At 37.1% G+C, this 17034-nt stretch overlaps 2 protein-coding genes across 2 annotated transcripts; both read right to left on the bottom strand.

Moving 5' to 3' along the window:
• Positions 1-2065: 2065 nt before the first annotated feature.
• Positions 2066-5526, bottom strand: LOC132132359 (zona pellucida-like domain-containing protein 1). Its single transcript, XM_059544734.1, has 11 exons — positions 5496-5526; positions 5261-5386; positions 4815-5035; positions 4506-4690; positions 4129-4201; positions 3939-4036; positions 3773-3853; positions 3485-3653; positions 3100-3217; positions 2978-2998; positions 2066-2220 (listed from the first exon to the last, which is right to left on the bottom strand). The coding sequence occupies exons 1-11, from the start codon at positions 5503-5505 to the stop codon at positions 2066-2068; spliced, it is 1257 nt and encodes a 418-aa protein (XP_059400717.1). The 5' UTR covers positions 5506-5526.
• Positions 5527-10615: 5089 nt separating this feature from the next.
• Positions 10616-16064, bottom strand: zpld1a (zona pellucida-like domain containing 1a). The gene is made up of 11 exons (XM_059544952.1): positions 15526-16064; positions 14986-15156; positions 14690-14910; positions 14151-14332; positions 13733-13805; positions 13159-13256; positions 12627-12707; positions 12347-12518; positions 11507-11603; positions 11305-11334; positions 10616-10980 (listed from the first exon to the last, which is right to left on the bottom strand). Exons 2-11 carry the CDS (start codon positions 15089-15091, stop codon positions 10805-10807), a joined length of 1236 nt encoding a protein of 411 aa, XP_059400935.1. The 5' UTR covers positions 15092-15156; positions 15526-16064; the 3' UTR covers positions 10616-10804.
• Positions 16065-17034: the final 970 nt, after the last annotated feature.

The following is a 17034-nucleotide window of genomic DNA, read 5'->3' on the forward strand; positions in this document are numbered from 1 at the left end:
GATGTTCACAGAAGTAAAACATCACGTTTTACAGTGTTTGGTTTAAGTTTATTGGATTATTTTAGTGTTACCCTAGTGGTGTTTTGTGTTGGTATGGGTATAACTGTGCTCTGTCTCTCTCTACATATTTATCAGCCACCATTTTTGTCCATGACCTACTTTAGTTGTTCAAAATTGGTTGGTATATTAACATTAGTATATCAGAAATATCTGGATATGAGTTGTCTGAAACAGTGTTACTGTATTTCTTACAGTAAATTTCTTGCAGCTGCTTTGTATAGGACACTGCAGATAATAACTGGATTAAAAAATCCTATAAATAAAACATCTATAATATTTTCATGCCTCATGTCTTTGGAAAACCACTTTGCTCTTTGTCAGAATGTAGGGTGTTAAAATATTCGAAGTGATGCTTGCAAAACACATTGAAAAAGAAACAAAGAGACTTAAAGAGAGCCACAAAATGATGGCCTACTTCAACATCTGACAGTATGAATCATCATGTGCCCTACTTCTATGCTGGATCCGTCTGCGAATCTGTCCTTTCCCCTCTGGGCTTCTTGTACACTGAGGACTCAACAGGGTTTCTGTCCCACTCATGACCTATTCAGAAATATGAATGAAGTGAAAGGTTGATTGATCATTTTGTGGAAATTGGTGACAATTATGTGAGTTAAGATCACTTTTTCTCCAGCATGACTGTGAGAGCAGTTTCAGGTGTCAAGACACATGAAAACGTGACCCTTACACAATGAGAACAATGAAATTAGGTTAATCATAGCTGTAAAGGCACCTGACAATGTAGATGCCAAGCATTAGTGCATTTGACAGGTCACAGTAAAATGATATTAGACTGTGATCAGATTTTATTTCACCTTTTTATACTAGTATTGCATACTAGTATTGCAGATTTTTGCTACCCAAAAATCCCCTTTATTGAATGAATTTGCATGACCCACTTTAGTTATGTGCTAGTTTTTATGCATATAGATCACTTTTAAATATGTATTCTATACCTTTACATCCTTTTAACACACACCTCTGGCACTTTTTTAAGTGTGCATTATAGTTTTAATTCAAATGCAAAAGGCCCAAATGCTATTTTCATGCAATCTAATTCCATTTCCACTGCAGATGTCATGATTTTATGCTAAGTAAGAATCCACTCGAGAGGACAGTGATTTGTTCTTGTACCAGCAGCCTTTATTAATATGAAGCATGCATTAATGGATGAATCACAAATATACATCTACTTTAAAGAGCTCAGCTTGCCATAGGAATTATAAAGACACAAAGTGCAGAGCCAAGAACAAAACTTAAGATCTAAAAATCAACGCTTTGCAGCACTCTCCTTCGGCTCACTTTTCCTCACTCGAAAAATGCTTTCATTTCCATTTCTTTATTCATGAAGTTAGACATGCAGAAGGAATCTATAATACTCTGCTTCAAAAGTGTTGATTTGAAAGTTATAAGTTTCATTGTAAATGCAATGATGTTTTGGGCTATGCATGAGTAGTCTTTAGATATGGGGGTGCCAAAACTTCATTGCAAGAGTTAAGCAGAAAGAGTAGTATTTTATAAATAACACATATAACATTTTCGAAGGGACTGTGTTTGGAGCTTTAGCAAGCTCCAAACCCTCCACACACATTAAGATTTATTTCCTTTTTGTGTTTTACAGGTTCCACAGCGTGCGCTCATTGGGATTGGATTCATTTGATGGGTCAATACTTTCATTTTTGATGCACTTCAATTCAAAAATACTAAATCACAGAGAATTAATATCGCCTGTTGTATAATTATTTTTTTATATACATAAGCTTTTAACATGTATTCCCAGGTCCAAGCTACACTTAAACACAAGTTTAATGTGTAGAGCTGATGTAGTGCACTGTTGCTCTTCTAAACCACATTATGCTATGATTATTCACCTAGAAGCACTATAGGAAAGATCAAGATGTCCAAAACAATTCTACGCTGAGCCCTGCTCAGCACTCAAGCGGCGAGAGATCATCCCGGCGGGGACCGGCAGTCCTCTCTTGGAGCAGTATCAGGGTGTCTCAGCTCACCGGAGCATTTTTGAAGGTGCGTTGTGCAAGTTTCTCTTGTAGAAAACTGCTCCCATTGCTACAGTCATGATGCAGGCGAATGCCAGGATGCCCACAGCCACGCCGAGACCCACAGAGATGTCTGAAGGTTTTTTGGTGCTGATTGTGACATCTGCAAAACAAGGACACATGAGGTTAGAATTGACTGTAAACTACAAACGAAAGGAGCTAACTACAATACTGATCAAAAGTTTGGTTTTAAAATATAATTACTACTTTTATTCACCAATAAATGAGTCAAAATGACAAAATAGTTTACAAAAGATTTCACTTTTAAAAAAAACTTTTTATTCATCAAAGACTCCTGAAATAAAATATATCATGGTTTCCACAGCACAATTGTTTCAACATTGATATTAATAAGAAATGTGTCTTGAGCACCAAATCAGTATGATTTCAGTATCTAAAAGATCATGTGCCACTGAAGACTTGAGTAATGACTGCTGGAAATTCATAATTTTTTGAGAAAAAAAAAAATCTGAAAAATTCTTTGGCTGAAAAATAACTTTCAAAAACAACAAAATTAGGATGCACTGTCAAAAATAGTGATAGACAGCAGTGCTTACTGATTGTTATCTGTAAATAGATACATAATGCCTCAGAGTCTCAGACTGATTCATTTTTTCTGTTTGATCTAGTTCATTTAGATGATTCATCTGAACAAACTGATTCAATAAAAAGAATCAAACTTTCAAAGTGCTACATGTGAACATTCTACAAGAGAGTGCTTTATTGTTGCTTAATAATTTTTATTATTATTAATTTAGTATTTAGTTAAATTAGTTAACATTGCTACATTCAATACACTGGAAATATGAAGGAGTCTGGACAAATATTGCATGCTTTACATGTGAAACAGTTTAGCTCACCTTCCTCTTTTGTTGCCACCACTGAAACGAAATAAACACAATAAAGTCAGTTTTTCAGATCTGGAATGAAATGTAAACAACTCATTCATTCATTTAGTTTTCACGAAGGGGAAGGATTGTACCGTTTTCTGAGCGTATGACGATGGCTGGTGATGTGATGGTGGTGGTATCTGTGACTCCATTTGGAGAAGGAGTGGTGGTCAAAGGCACAACGTCTCTCCTTTTTCGGTTGCCACATTGCTGTGGAAAGAGCCACGGTGAGTGGACAATGTCTTGGTCAGTGTTTGTCTCTGGGTAGTTGAACTGTATGTATGTGTTTCTATTTTTGTGTAAACATCTTCAAATGTCCCCCCAAAAATACCAAAGCTTGACACTGACAAGAAAAAAGCCAACCCACCCATCCTAATCCAAAACGTGTTTCTATTTTGCTTGGGCTTAGTATATATTAAAATTGGCTAATTCAAGAACAAATGGTGTGAAAGGGAAGTATATCTTGTATATCTTTACCTTAAATGTACTGCAGGATGATATTTCACACAGTCTTGTGATGCAGTGCAGATAGTATGTCGATACTGTTTGGTTCTGCTGCTCTGTAAAGCGGAAGGCCGGAAACGAGAACCGAGCAATCTGCATCTCCCCATTCACCAGCATTTTAGTGAACTGATCACTGCTGCATCTGATCAAACAAATAATCAATCAACAAACTATTCTCTCTCGTCTTAAAAACATGGTGCAGTTGTATTATGTTATGACTATAGTAAGCTTACCATACTTACAACTAATGATTAAACTTACGGCACAAAGAGGTTGAAGAAGTTTGTGGTGGTGGGTGTAGTGGAAATGGAAGCGTAGCATCTGTCCAGCAGCACAAAGTACCTGTGAAATACATAATAATTGTCAACTTAAATGCAAAATTGATTAATTTACTGCCATGATGAAACTCATCAGACACAGGTCTTACTGGGAGGTCAAGTTGGTGGCCTCCACTTGCACAAACACATTTGTCCTCAGCTCAATACCGAGGGAAGGTATGATGAGAGGCTCTGTAAAGTTTATGTCCTGAGAAATGAAAAGATGTTCAGATAAATGAATATTTAGCATATGTCTCTAGCTGATTTGATCTATAAATGCACTGAGATTTAGGGACTGACTTTGAAGAGTTTGAGACGCAAAGTGCTGATGAAACTGCCATTGTTGTCTTTTACTGCAATCGAGGAGGCTGACCTGTGAGAAAACAGAACAAGGTTAAAGTTTACCTGAAAAAGCCCACAATCACTCAATATGGACAACTCCAAAACTAGATGTGTGTATCAGTGTCATTGGATCTCTCTGTTGTGAATATAATCTCATCTTCCTGTCCTTTGAGGACAACAATGTGGATTAACCAATTGGATTTAACATGTTATTAGAGAAAGACACTACACCAAGAAGCTTATTCCCGAGTGAGTTTTGTTCATTTATCCTTAGTAAATCTTAGATCTTAGATCTAAACTGGTATGCTATAGAATGACAGAAAATGATCACTTACACATCCACCCGAGTGTTGTTGATCAGGTACTCCAGAGGATAGGCACACGAGTAGTAGTACTTCAGCTCAGCGTTATACGTCACAGTGCCTGTTGTGATGACATTTGATTGTACAGTTCCACTGATGTTGACCATCTCGATGTTGGAGAAGTCAGAGAATACTCCTGTGCCTACACTCCTTATTGTCTGTGGAGAAAAGTTAGGAAATGTATTGTAGTTAAAGCCTTTAAAACAGATTGACCCTTTAGTTTGGACTAGAATTGAGGATTTTTGTGGTAACACTTTACTTTGATTTATAGCCATTACTCACAACAAAGTTGCTGCCACAGGCATTGGTTGAGTTGATTGGGAACCTAAATCGGGCCATGGGAGGTAATACAGAAGTATCGAGGGTCGCCCTGCAGTCTGGGTTATTCTTGACGTTGTTGAGGATTAACTCTGATTCGTTGTAGCCAGTGTACATGACAGGACAGAATTTGATAGCCACATTGATGTACTCCGTTCCACAGTCTACAGAGATGTCTGTGTACTCTGTGGTGACAAGAACGACAGGATTAGTTTTGCAAAAACCAGTATAAAGTCTTACTTGAGGCAAAAAAACAACAACACTGAATCGAAGAAAAGTTTTTTTAATCAAATTGGACAGAATTACAAGCTTGAAAACACCTGTAAACACATCAAAATAAGCCAATTCAAGTAATTCTGATATTTTTATGATGTAGACCTGTGTGATTCAGTCAGGAATGAAAACTATACCTGGACGTCTGTATTCTGATCCGCAGTCACTAAGCACTAACTGGAAACTTTTGTCTAAATTTGTCGCTAAAAGTAAGAGGGAGATGTTGAGCAGAATATCTTTCCTGGTGTTTGCTGAACGGGAACCTGTTCATGGAAGAAAATACACCATATTCAAAATCAGTTAGTCACCACTGGTGCATCCCAGGTGCTCAGCACATATCCCACAGTTACACGTCCTAGGACACGTACAAACCTTGGATCATGCTTGCGGTTGGTCTGGGTATCCTCTGCCTGTGAGATCTTGTGAACTGTGGAGTCCTTTTATAGAGCACTTTCTTTTGTGGGAATGGGAATGAAATAAGGTCATAGAGGTTTAGTGTATCTACTGTTTTGGAACAGACCTTTTATGAATAAAGTCCCGTAGTTGACCGCCTGAAGGAATTTGCTGTAACTCTACACAATGTGGGCTTTCAAAGAAATGGCCTGTTTTTTTGTTGTTGTTTTTTTTGTCTACTTAAACATGGATACCCTTGGCATCTTAATACAAGACCTCAAGGAGTAAGTGTCGTGCCTCCAGGGAGCAGAGACAATACAGCAATGGCTCTTTTCCCCCTAGTTTGACACTGTACGAAATGTCAGGGATCTTCATGTTGCTCCAAAGGTATTCCTAGCAACGCAGTAAATAAGGATGATAATGCAAACACACATAATTTACCAAAGGGAGTCTTATGCATTTGCCTGTTTTGATGGAAAAACCTGATGGGGTAGGCAGCTGAGTACATATATTTGGTGTTGTCTATTTCTGGGGTTTTTTATGGATTGTCAGTCTCCATGGTAACATTGTTTTCTTGGGACAAGGTGTTTCCCAAACCATATAACTGTTTTAGCCATTTTTGTCTAAGTTCTTATAAAGCAAAAGATCTATCTATCTATCTATCTATCTATCTATCTATCTATCTATCTATCTATCTATCTATCAAAAAATCTGTGTTTTGTTTTTTAGTCAGTTAATTTTTCATAAAGGTATGTTGACAAAACTGTTGCAACAAGTTACATAAGAATGATTTGGCAAACTAGAAAATTAATTCTGTCTGTGTTTCATAAATTAAGCCCACTGGGGTGAGCATTCATTTTCATTTTCATTTTTTTTGAATGTCATCTCTTCACAGTAATATCTCAATCCAGTCTTGAGTCACTTACTGTGTGTAGTTTGGTTAATAGCTTGACGCACGAAAAAATATACAAATACATATAATACCAGATGTTCCCAATTAGTGCTTATTTAGTCACTTAACTGTACACCAACCATAGTCATCCCTGCTTTATTGAAAGTCTGGTTTCTCATTATACATTTTCAGTCAAGTTAGAGATCTCTGATCACATAACCTGTGCCTCTTTCTTTAAACAGTTTTTTGAGTGAACTAATACCATTATCACATATATCAAGAGGCCCAAAAACAGGGCACATTTGATTGAAGGGCAGCTATTGAGTGTAAACACTGTTAAGTGGTGTGAAAAGGTCAATGGATTACTCTGTAATGAGAGGGCTTTGCTTTAAGCTGCAAACGAATCACTTTGTTTTAGCGTTTTTCTTTACACTCTCAGTGTGATGAGCCACAGATCCTGATAAATCTCAGGTGAATCCGTGGGGAATCACAGATGGGTTTAATAAAGCTTAAAGGGATAGTACACCCAAAAATGAAATGTTATGTTTATCTGCTTACCCCCAGGGCATCCAAGATGTAAGTGACTTTGTTTCTTCAGTAGAACGCAAACTGAGATAATTAACTCAAACTGTTGCAGTCTGTTAGTCATATAATGCAAGTGAATAGGAATCACGGCTAAAACATGCAATAAAACAAACAAAACAAAAAAACATACACAAACAAAACCAAATTAAACCCTGCGGCTTGTGACGATACATTGATGTGTAAAGACACAAGACGATCGGTCTGTGCAAGAAACTGAACAGTATTTATATACTGTCTGAACTGTACTGCATGCCTCCAATCAGCCTGCGTTTGAGGCATCTTCTTCTTCTTGCTTGCTTTACCGTGGATCGCAGACTTATAAGTACATTACCGCCACCTATGGCCCTGTCCCGAATTGTACCCTAAACCCTAGCGATCTCCATCTGAGTCTGCACATTTGTGACGTAATGCTGCTTTGACTGTCGGGAAGCAGTCTGCTGGGGAGCTTTCCCCAGTGCAGGCTCGACAGAAGTGAGGATCGAGGGCGTATAACGGCCGAAAAGGTGGCACTCTCGAGCACCCTTTTGAATACTAAAATGACAAATGGTACACACGGCACAGTGGCCATTATAAGTCCGTAAGACCGTAAGTGCACATGAAGTGTTCCATTTGGGACAAGGCCTATCTCTCAATTGGACCATTGACACTCTATCAACAATCTCAATCAAGAGTGTTAATGGTCCGTTTGAGAGATAGGTGGCAGTAATCAAGGTAATCACAGTAATCGAGGGCGCGCAGTACATTTCAGAGAGTTCAGGCATTTTAGTATCAGCCTATTTGAATTTTAAAGGATTATAGTACATATAAAGAAAATTGTATATATATATATATATATATATATATATATATATATACATAAAATAAAATAGTATATACTGTATAATAAAAAATGTAACAGATAAATAATTTATATAATTTATTTTCCATTCAACTAATACTGCTTTCAACACCGTTGTGTAATTTAGATTCAGATTAGCACTTTATGTGTCAAAGTTTGGCCTTGTATGATTTGGGATTTGTGCTCTCAGGTCACTTCCAAATCAAAAGAACTAATATATAATACGCTGATACTCAACCCTTCTTTATGGCAGATGACGAGATTTCCAGGAAGTTCATGTCAGGAACGGTGTATTTTTATTTAAGAGGGTTAGTCATATGTCACTATGGAAACCATCCAGCTTTGAAATCAATACAATATATTATACTCTTACATAGAGCACACTGACAGTAATATGGTACAGTAATGGTTTTAGAAGGAAATGTCATTATGTTTTGATATATGCTGTGGTACCTGAATGATTGCAATGGTACTGATAATATATATCTTGTTTTCTTAGAGTTCAGCTCATCTCAGGAGAGGAGGAATTATCCTCTGATGGATTGTTTGTTTTTCATATCCAGAGAGGACATTATGTGACCCAGAGTTCTTCAGATTAAATTGAGCCATTCATTTATTCTGCCACAATCCCATTAATATTTGTCACTGATGTCACAGATAATAAGCCTGGAAGTCTTCAAAGGTCTGATATGGATACATGCTCTTTGTTTAGCTGGCATCATGGTGATTACTAAGATTGTGAAGAGCTTTAAAAGCTTTCTTTCTTCAACAAAACAATAATGGATTGTGATCCCTGTGTGTTTCTTAATTACTACAGGAAAATCTGCAAATAAGATATTCAGACACACATCTGAATTTACTTTATTGTTAAAAATGAGGAAAGAAAAATCTACAAAGTAATATAAGTGTGGGTTTGGAGGATAATATCATGCTCTGTTAAATTTAATTAAATTATCTTGTACATAAATTCCATTCAAATATCTTTAAAAAAAATAAAAAAAATAGCTAACACTGAATATTAGAGTCTGTAAAAACTAACTGCTAAGACATATTACTGGTCAGTGGGTATCACTGAGACATATAAATTCTAATGAGTATAAAACAAATACAATGAATTAAAACTAAAAATATCTTAAATAGTCTTCTCTTCCACCTCAATCACATAGCATAGTGATCTAGGTTGCTGGCTGACTTAATTAAATTTGTTCCCTATGGTCTCTTTCTCAGCTTTTGTAACTCAAACTAATTATTCTAGAGAGTAATGTACTTGGAATCACTGGTGTCTCATGATCCTTTGTGCAGATGTGCTGAATAAACTCCTCACTTTCCATCCTGTAGCCTCTAATATTCTCACTGAACTAGAAATATGTGTTGGGCAGGTCTATTAGATACCTTTGCTAATGTTCTTCATGTAACTGATCTTAAACCCTGTAATAAAGCAAGGGGCTGAGGTATTAACTTTAAGTTACGCTGCACCAGCAGATCTGGATCAACTGACATTTACACTTAAATACAAGTAAAAAAAAAACAGTTTGCTGCTCTGTTGATCAGTTAATGTACAAGTGCAAGTTTGTAAAAAAAAAAAAAAAAACTATTCATGTTTGTGTTACACTGTGTAACTACCATCACTTTCAATATATTCTTTTGGTTGTTTTCTAGACAGAAACAAACCGTGGTGCTGTCATGTAGTGGTGGATCAGTCACATCTTAAAGTATGAAATAAACTGAGGGATAGTTCATCTAAAAATTAAGCTTCTGACGATTCCAAACCCTATATGAATTTCTTTCCTTTGTTAAACATAAAATAATATATTTTGTAATGTATTTCATCTGTTGTTTTCGCGTACAATGAAATTCAGTGGGGTCCAAAATAATACTATTGGACCCCATTGACTTTCATTTTAACGATAAAAGACACTAGAAACATTTTGAAAACATCATCTTAGTTCCACAGAAGAAAAAAAATCATACAAGTTAGGAACGATGTGAAAAATGGAAACTATCCCTTTAAAGCCAGAAATATACTTTACACAAGTACATGAATGCAGACATGAGAACTTGGCCATTAAACCAAATGTGTTCAGCTAAGTTGCTATCAACACTGACTTTAACTAGCTTGCTTACCAAGACTGCGGTTAAACTGTTGCTCCGCCATGACAGCAATTGACCTGAAAAAAAAATCTGAGCATAAAAGCAGATAGCTCCACTTGCAGCAATGATGAGAAAAAGCATTTGCGTTAAACAATTTATTGTATTTGGAAGCGTCTGCCTTCATGTACATGCATAGAGCATGTTCTGGCCTAAAAGTGCACTTGAAATTTTTTTGTTTATGTTGAGTCAGTCTTCTGGTACTTATACTGACACCTAGTGGTGTGGATGCAGATTTAGGGAAAATCAAATGTTTTCAGTTTTAGAAATGCATTATCAGCCGTGACTAACTTAATTCATTAGCAAAATCATACAATAACAAGAAACGTTACAGAGATAGTCAGAAGTCAGTATTATTCAGCTGGTCATGTGATCTCTACATGGCAGCCCCCAGATTTGTTTGTCAACCAGTATGACTAAGAATCTCATGTGAGTGTACATGATTTTGTCAAAATTACATTTCTTTATCTGTAAAACATTTTAATGAGGAAAAAAATGACTGAGTGCCTCTTTTAATGGCGTTATTCCTGATTATTCTGTGTGTGTGTGTGCGTGCGTGCGTGCGTGCGTGCGTGTGTGTGTGTGTGTGTGAGAATAATTTCAAATCAGAATTCAAACTTATGGTTTAGGATTGTGTCTAGAACAGTGATGATGAGAGTATCTGTATTGATGCTTTGTGACCAAAAATAGGCAGCTGTGTTTAGCTAAAGGCTGTGTAGAGTGATATTATGATATTATTTCCCTGTACTGTATGACTGTGTTACCTGAAGAGCTCCTTACACAGATATTGTTGTATTGTTTAGCTGACTGAAAAGCCGTGTGTGTTTAACTGAACGTTGGGTTGTGAGTTCCTGATAGAGGTGTTGGTGGCGTATATTTCCCTCTTAGCAGTGACATAGACAGGATGAAGAAACATGTGCTCATAACGGCGAGGATTGCACTGGCAGAAATCAAGGCACTCGTTGCTGAATTCATTTTGAATGGAGGGCTGTTTAACAGTGCTGAAAGACACACATACACAGAGTGTTAGGAAGACTTCTTACAATATGTAACAAACCATTCAAACTCTATCGCACACTCTTTCTTTCCATCCTCTAGTTCATTTCCTGATACCACCACCTGCTTCTACCCTCTATTAACTTCTCTCTGTCGGAAACCCTCCGACAGAGGGTTTTTTGGTTTTGGTCACGGTTTTAAGCAGCTACATCCTTTGAGGAAAAAAAAAATCCTTTATATTTTCTGGGAGGAAATAAAGCATGCTTTTATCCTTCATCAGAAACACTACAGTTCTGGGAAAGAAGGATTTAGGGCAAAGGAAGGCTTACCTAGTTGGGAATTATTGCTGGGAGTTTCATCTGTGGACAGACGGAGATTGTTTTAGTGAAATGAGCACATGTATTGCCTTCAAAGGTTAAATCATGTCTCATATACATAACAGGCATAATTTGAAAATTAAAAATTAGTGTTGTTGAAATCGTGCACTACAGGTTGAGCTACATAAACACTACATTAGCGTTCATATCTTACCAATTCGGGTGATGATGGGCCCGGCCGTCATGACTGCACTGTCAGAAGCCACGGCAGTTCTTTCCGGCACATTCCTTTTCTTCCTCTTACCACAGATCTGTCAGGATGATAATATTTGTATTTGATTAATAAACACAGTTTCAGCTTGAAATTGATTTGCTTTTAATAACCAGTCAATATGCTTTTCAAAATTTAAGTGTTTTCCATGTAAATTCTTAGTTTAGTTTAAGTGTTAAGTGTTGTTCCTATATTTTTCTATATGAAAACCAAAAATACCATAAATAGATAAAATGATTAATACAATTTTCATGATTTCCTTAAAAATACTGAACAGCACAAAACTGGTAAGAATAATAAATATTTTTGAGCATCAAATCATCTGATTAGAAAAACCTCTGAAGGATCATGTGACACAGAAGACACCGAAAAATTCACTTTGCCATCATAGGACTAAATCACACACACACACACACATACATATATATATAGCCTATATAATTCACAATATTATTGTTTCACTGTATTTTTTTAAACAAATAAATGGTAAGCATAAGATTACAAAGAATAAAATTGAAAAATTTAAACTTATGCTCATTTTATTTTTTATTAATAAATAACCTTTTCTGGTAGTAGAAGTAGTAGTACTTATAATAATGATAATAATAAATTGCATCAGTTAAAAAATATTGTCACAGTGTAAAATCATTTTATTTGAGAAAAATATATTATCTTATTTTTTTCTTTTTAGGATGATTTTAGGATGAAGTACGACCTAGACATGTTGACACACTTTCTCTATGGTTTCACTATGTTTTCACTATTTCAAGCAGCCATCCTTACAGGAAAGAGCAGGGGACAGTCGTCAGAGCGACACAGCTTGGTCACGCAGTGCAGAAAGACAGTGGACATTTTCTGGTTCTTGTGCTTGACAAAGCGGAACACCTCGAAAGAGAAGCGGCCCATCTGGCTCTTCCCATTCTCAAACACTGTTGTCTGCTGGTCCTTATCACATCTGCTGAAACAGAGACGAGATGCACTTAGCATTCAGCCTCAGTTCTGGTTATATACCACACACATATATGCAAGCAAATCTTCGTATCTGCAGAAAACATGGAGTTACCCAAAGAAAAGGTCGTATCGGAGCTCATCATTAGGATTCCCAGATGGAGTTGTGTAACAGTAGTCCATCAGAACATTCCACCTGTGGGGAGTGATATGTGTGAATAAGTTACTGAAATGCGGGAGACTGGATACAAAATGGCCCTATAGGAGCAAGCCACTGTTATTTCTTATAGAAGTCATGTGTCTTGTCTCTAGTCAAGGCCCAGAATAATCTTTCCCATCCACTTTAGTGGCACCCATTGCTGGCCTTAAACAAGCCGGGCATTGAGTCACTCAGCATTCTTCCTTTAATGGGCTAAACCAGTTTTGGATTTATCAGATATAAGAGAGGAGGTCATTTAGAGTGCTTTAAAAAAGCATTGACACAGTCCAAAGACCATGTGTCTGTCTCAATTTACATTTGAACTCCATCAGATTTCATGATTAATTCACCATTTAGACTGTTTCAGTTTCATATCTGCAGTATGTTTTGCATTTGGGCCTTCTTGCGAGATACTTTTCCCAGATATGTTTGTGTATATGTAGTTTACCTCCTATCTAGGTTGGTGGCTTTTACTGCAGCAAACACTCGCGTCTTCAGAGTAAGTCCAGATACTGGGATGGCAAGATGATTGACGTATGAGGAATCCTTAAATATTAAACATCACAGGTAAGGATTCCACACACATTTGCTCAAAAAAAAAAAAAAAAAAACTTTTTTCCTCAAAATATATTTTTATATCTAATATTTATAAAAAATATAATGATTTATTGTATATATACACATTAAACACACACACACACACACACACACACACAATAAAGTAATTAAATATATTCTTATTTTAAATGTATTCTTATGTGTAGCAAAATAACATTATGTATACACTATAAACTATATATTTATATATATATATATATATGAATAAATATTATAAATAATTAAGAAAAAAATAATAATTTTTTCTTATTATTATTATTATTATTGTAATTTATTTAGGAATAAAACTTAAGAAGCCTGTATTAGAAACAAGCAAAATAGAAAAAAATCATCAAATTATATATTTATATAGAACTAAACAAATACTTAATTAGAAATGATGCTGATGTTCTACATATACTAACGTTGTATAGAAGTAAATTCAGCGTGCTCACAAACGTGCCATTGCTGTCCTTCACTGATATCGCTGCAGCCGACCTTCGAACAAAAGAAGCTATTAAAACATGATAAATATATTTTGCAGGCCAATTAACGTCTGAAAGGAAAACTTGTGTAATAGTTTTTCCTGATTTACTATCTGATGTCCTTGTAATCAGCCGTGCATTAGGTTTTACAACATATTCGTTGTGCATACTAATTTAATTATGCCTCACAATTTATCTCGTTAAGGCTTAACAATAAGTGCTAAACATTTTACAACAGACCATTTGGGACTGTTTTATCTTCCATCGAAATACTGTGAAAAGTATTAATTAAAAAAAGGGCACAATAATGCACTGGATTGAAATGCAATGCAATATAACAGTAATGAAGTTGACTTACGAAGCAAGCTGTGTGTTGTTGACCAGGTATTCCAGAGGGTAACTACAACTGAACTTGTAAAGAAGTCCAGGTAGGTAGCTGATGACCGTCGGGGGATCCGGAGTGTCAATGTATCCTGCTATATTCCCAATTTGGACAAAGGAGAGATTCCCATAGGCGTTGGGCCCCTGGGCCGTGGAGACCTACAGACACAAAGGAACTAAGGTGTGATTGCTCTTCCTAAAACTAATGTGCCTTCACCTCTCTAATCTTCAGCTCTTTTATCAATGCCGGATCTCTGCTGTCATCCAGCCGAAGCTAAATCCACCTCACCTGCAGATGTTCTTCATTTATTACAGGCAAATTGTCATAGAGCATACTGTCTCTTCAAACACAAGCTGTAGTTTAGCATTTACTGTAACAAATGTGTTTTTCTTACTAACGACCGAACCTGAAATTAAAGTTCTGGGCCATTTAAGGGCTAATGTAAGTAAATTATTCAGTCATGGGTCAGTGCCCTCCATGCAGGCCTTTAAACATGGTGAAAACCAATTTCTTACCACAAGTGAGTTTCCGCAAGCCTCCAGCGTGCTGAGACTGATGCTGAACAGCACGACTGTTGGGAACGTGTTGTTGTTGATGAACCCTCGGCAGTGGGCATCGCTGTGATGCCCGTTCAATGCCAGGTCAGTGTCGATGTAGCCAGAAAAAAGCACCGGACAAAAATTAATCTTCAGCGTTATGGTTTGCACTCCACAATACACGCTGATGTCCCGCTCGGCTGTTGAGAGGGAATATATCATTAATTACATGTCATTGATTAAATGCTTGCCCAAAAAAGCAAGTGCTCATTCACCGGGGAAGCGGCTGTGGAAGTTGGCATCACAGTTGAACCCATTGAATTGCGCATCCACTATGAAAGTTTTACATGCAAGCAAAAGAATCACACACAAACGTTCCATTTCAGTGCCTGAGGAAGACAATGTATGAGCAATTTCTTTGGATTCATCAGAAAATGCTTCTTTTTCTGAAACGAGAGAAGAAATGCATGATTAGACTCACTTCAAAAGATAATTCCGCTCTATTGTTCTGTAATTATGCTATTAAGTCGGAAGAAAAAGACAGAAAAGGAGAAATGCGATACTTTTGTTGGTGCTTCTGTTAAATTTGAAACTAGTATTGAGCATAAATTGATCTGAAGTGCCATTAAGCCTTTGATCAAATCATCCTCCATTTATATATTGAAAAAGCTACAAATCTATCCAATCCATTCACTTCTTGTAGGTATTTGTAAGTATGATGCTTTTACACAGAGTTCTGCATGCTTCAACCTAAACTCGTCCTCTTTTGCCCTCCGTCCGCTCTAATATCCATAGCTCTGTTTCAGAAGACTCACCTGTTTCCCTGGCAGCTGTTGAATCAGCGGTACTCCATCTGTTCTCTGCTGCGACGCAAGACTGACTGGATTACCCAGCATCCCGGCAAAACCACTAGAAACACGGCCTTGCTCGGAGGAAAAAAATGTAGCATAAGAGATTCATTATTTGGACGCGTCGGCAGCAAAAGAGCTGTCTGGGGGAACATGGGAAAGTCCATCAAAAGTGAATGTGTTATACAAATCCTTTCACGGGCCCAGAAACATGAGCAGGTTTTGAAGTTTCCCACTCATATCCTTTCTGCTTGATCTTGCTTTGTCAGCGCTCACAAGTGGCCCCATGCCGCATGTGGTCTGCGAGGGGGGAATTATCTTTTCAACGGCTCCAGGACTGGGCTCGTCACTGACTGAGCTGGCCTTTCTGTGTGCCAGGACGGTCTGGGTCGGGACCAGGATTGTCTGGACGCTTTAGTCGCTTTGTTTGGCCCTGCTCAGTCAGCACATCCCCAGCCGCCTCCCATGATGGTATCCCACCTGTCTGGCAGTGACCCCCCTTTCCAATTGCCGCTCTTGGCCTTGCAACGCCTCCTTGTGATTATCGATTACAAAAACGGTTTCATCTGTGAATAAATGCCATTTCTAATCTCTTATTATCTCTATTATCGCCATACTTCTAGTGATGGATGCTTGTTTCAACCTCTCCAAATTCATAACAGACTAATATTTCATCAAATTAGCTGCCATTTGTACATCATTATTTTTAAAATGTCTTTAATCTGCATGATTAATTGCCTTAGAAATGTCTCCATGGTCCATCCTTGCAGCAAAAGGAGAAATTTGAATGATTTCATTGTCCGTTCTTACCTGATTAATCAAAGGTAAAGGCATCCGGGCTGCTGGCCAGCTCCAACTGCAATACATTACCCAAAAGTCACTTGTCAGTTTGTGCAAAATACAAGAAATCCAGAGGATGAGGAGTTTTAAAACTATGTAATACCACCCCAAACTGCTGAAATCCTAAATCCAGCTGGGTTTTGCTACAAAGACACGCATGAGATGAAGCTTTGAGCCCCTTCGGCTGGATTCAGCAGGTCTGACGAAGTTTGTCTTGTGTCTTGGACTTTCTTCAGATGGAAGGTATTGTGGGTAAAATGGAGCTGTTGGTCTATAGTGGGGCAATGCAGTACTTACGATAAGTATCTCTATTTATGCGCTTCCAGCTAATGTCATTCTTTCATTTTTCACACATGAATGTCTCTATATGGCAGACTATAGTTCCGTTTATCAATGTGACACAATCTCATTCACCTTGGCAGGATATCAGGGCAAGCATAACTATTACTTTCAGGATTTCCTAGTGTTAGTACATGTACACTCTGGGAATAGTATTTGAGAAAATAAAATAAAAAAATGTACATGCTTTTGACATTTTTGGATTCAATTATTATTCAATTGTTTTTTTTTTTTTGTTTTTTTGTTTTTTACATTTTGAGCCATGCATAAAATAAAAGACTTCACTTCATTTCATTT

The sequence above is a fragment of the Carassius carassius genome, chromosome 49, assembly GCF_963082965.1.
Source record: "Carassius carassius chromosome 49, fCarCar2.1, whole genome shotgun sequence".
Lineage (NCBI taxonomy): Eukaryota > Metazoa > Chordata > Actinopteri > Cypriniformes > Cyprinidae > Carassius > Carassius carassius.

Bases quoted from the DNA above. Each gene is read 5' to 3' on its own strand.
- LOC132132359 (XM_059544734.1), bottom strand. The intron at 3,654-3,772 runs GTAAGTTTAATC...TTGTTTGATCAG, and splicing joins TTCTTCAACCTCTTTGTGCC to ATGCAGCAGTGATCAGTTCA. The intron at 3,218-3,484 runs GTAAAGATATAC...CTCTTTCCACAG, and splicing joins CATCCTGCAGTACATTTAAG to CAATGTGGCAACCGAAAAAG.
- zpld1a (XM_059544952.1), bottom strand. From the start codon at position 15,091: ATGGAACGTTTGTGTGTGATTCTTTTGCTTGCATGTAAAACTTTCATA. The intron at 14,333-14,689 runs GTAAGAAATTGG...TTGTGTCTGTAG, and splicing joins CTTGCGGAAACTCACTTGTG to GTCTCCACGGCCCAGGGGCC. The intron at 11,335-11,506 runs GTAAGATATGAA...GTCTGTCCACAG, and splicing joins GCCCATCATCACCCGAATTG to ATGAAACTCCCAGCAATAAT.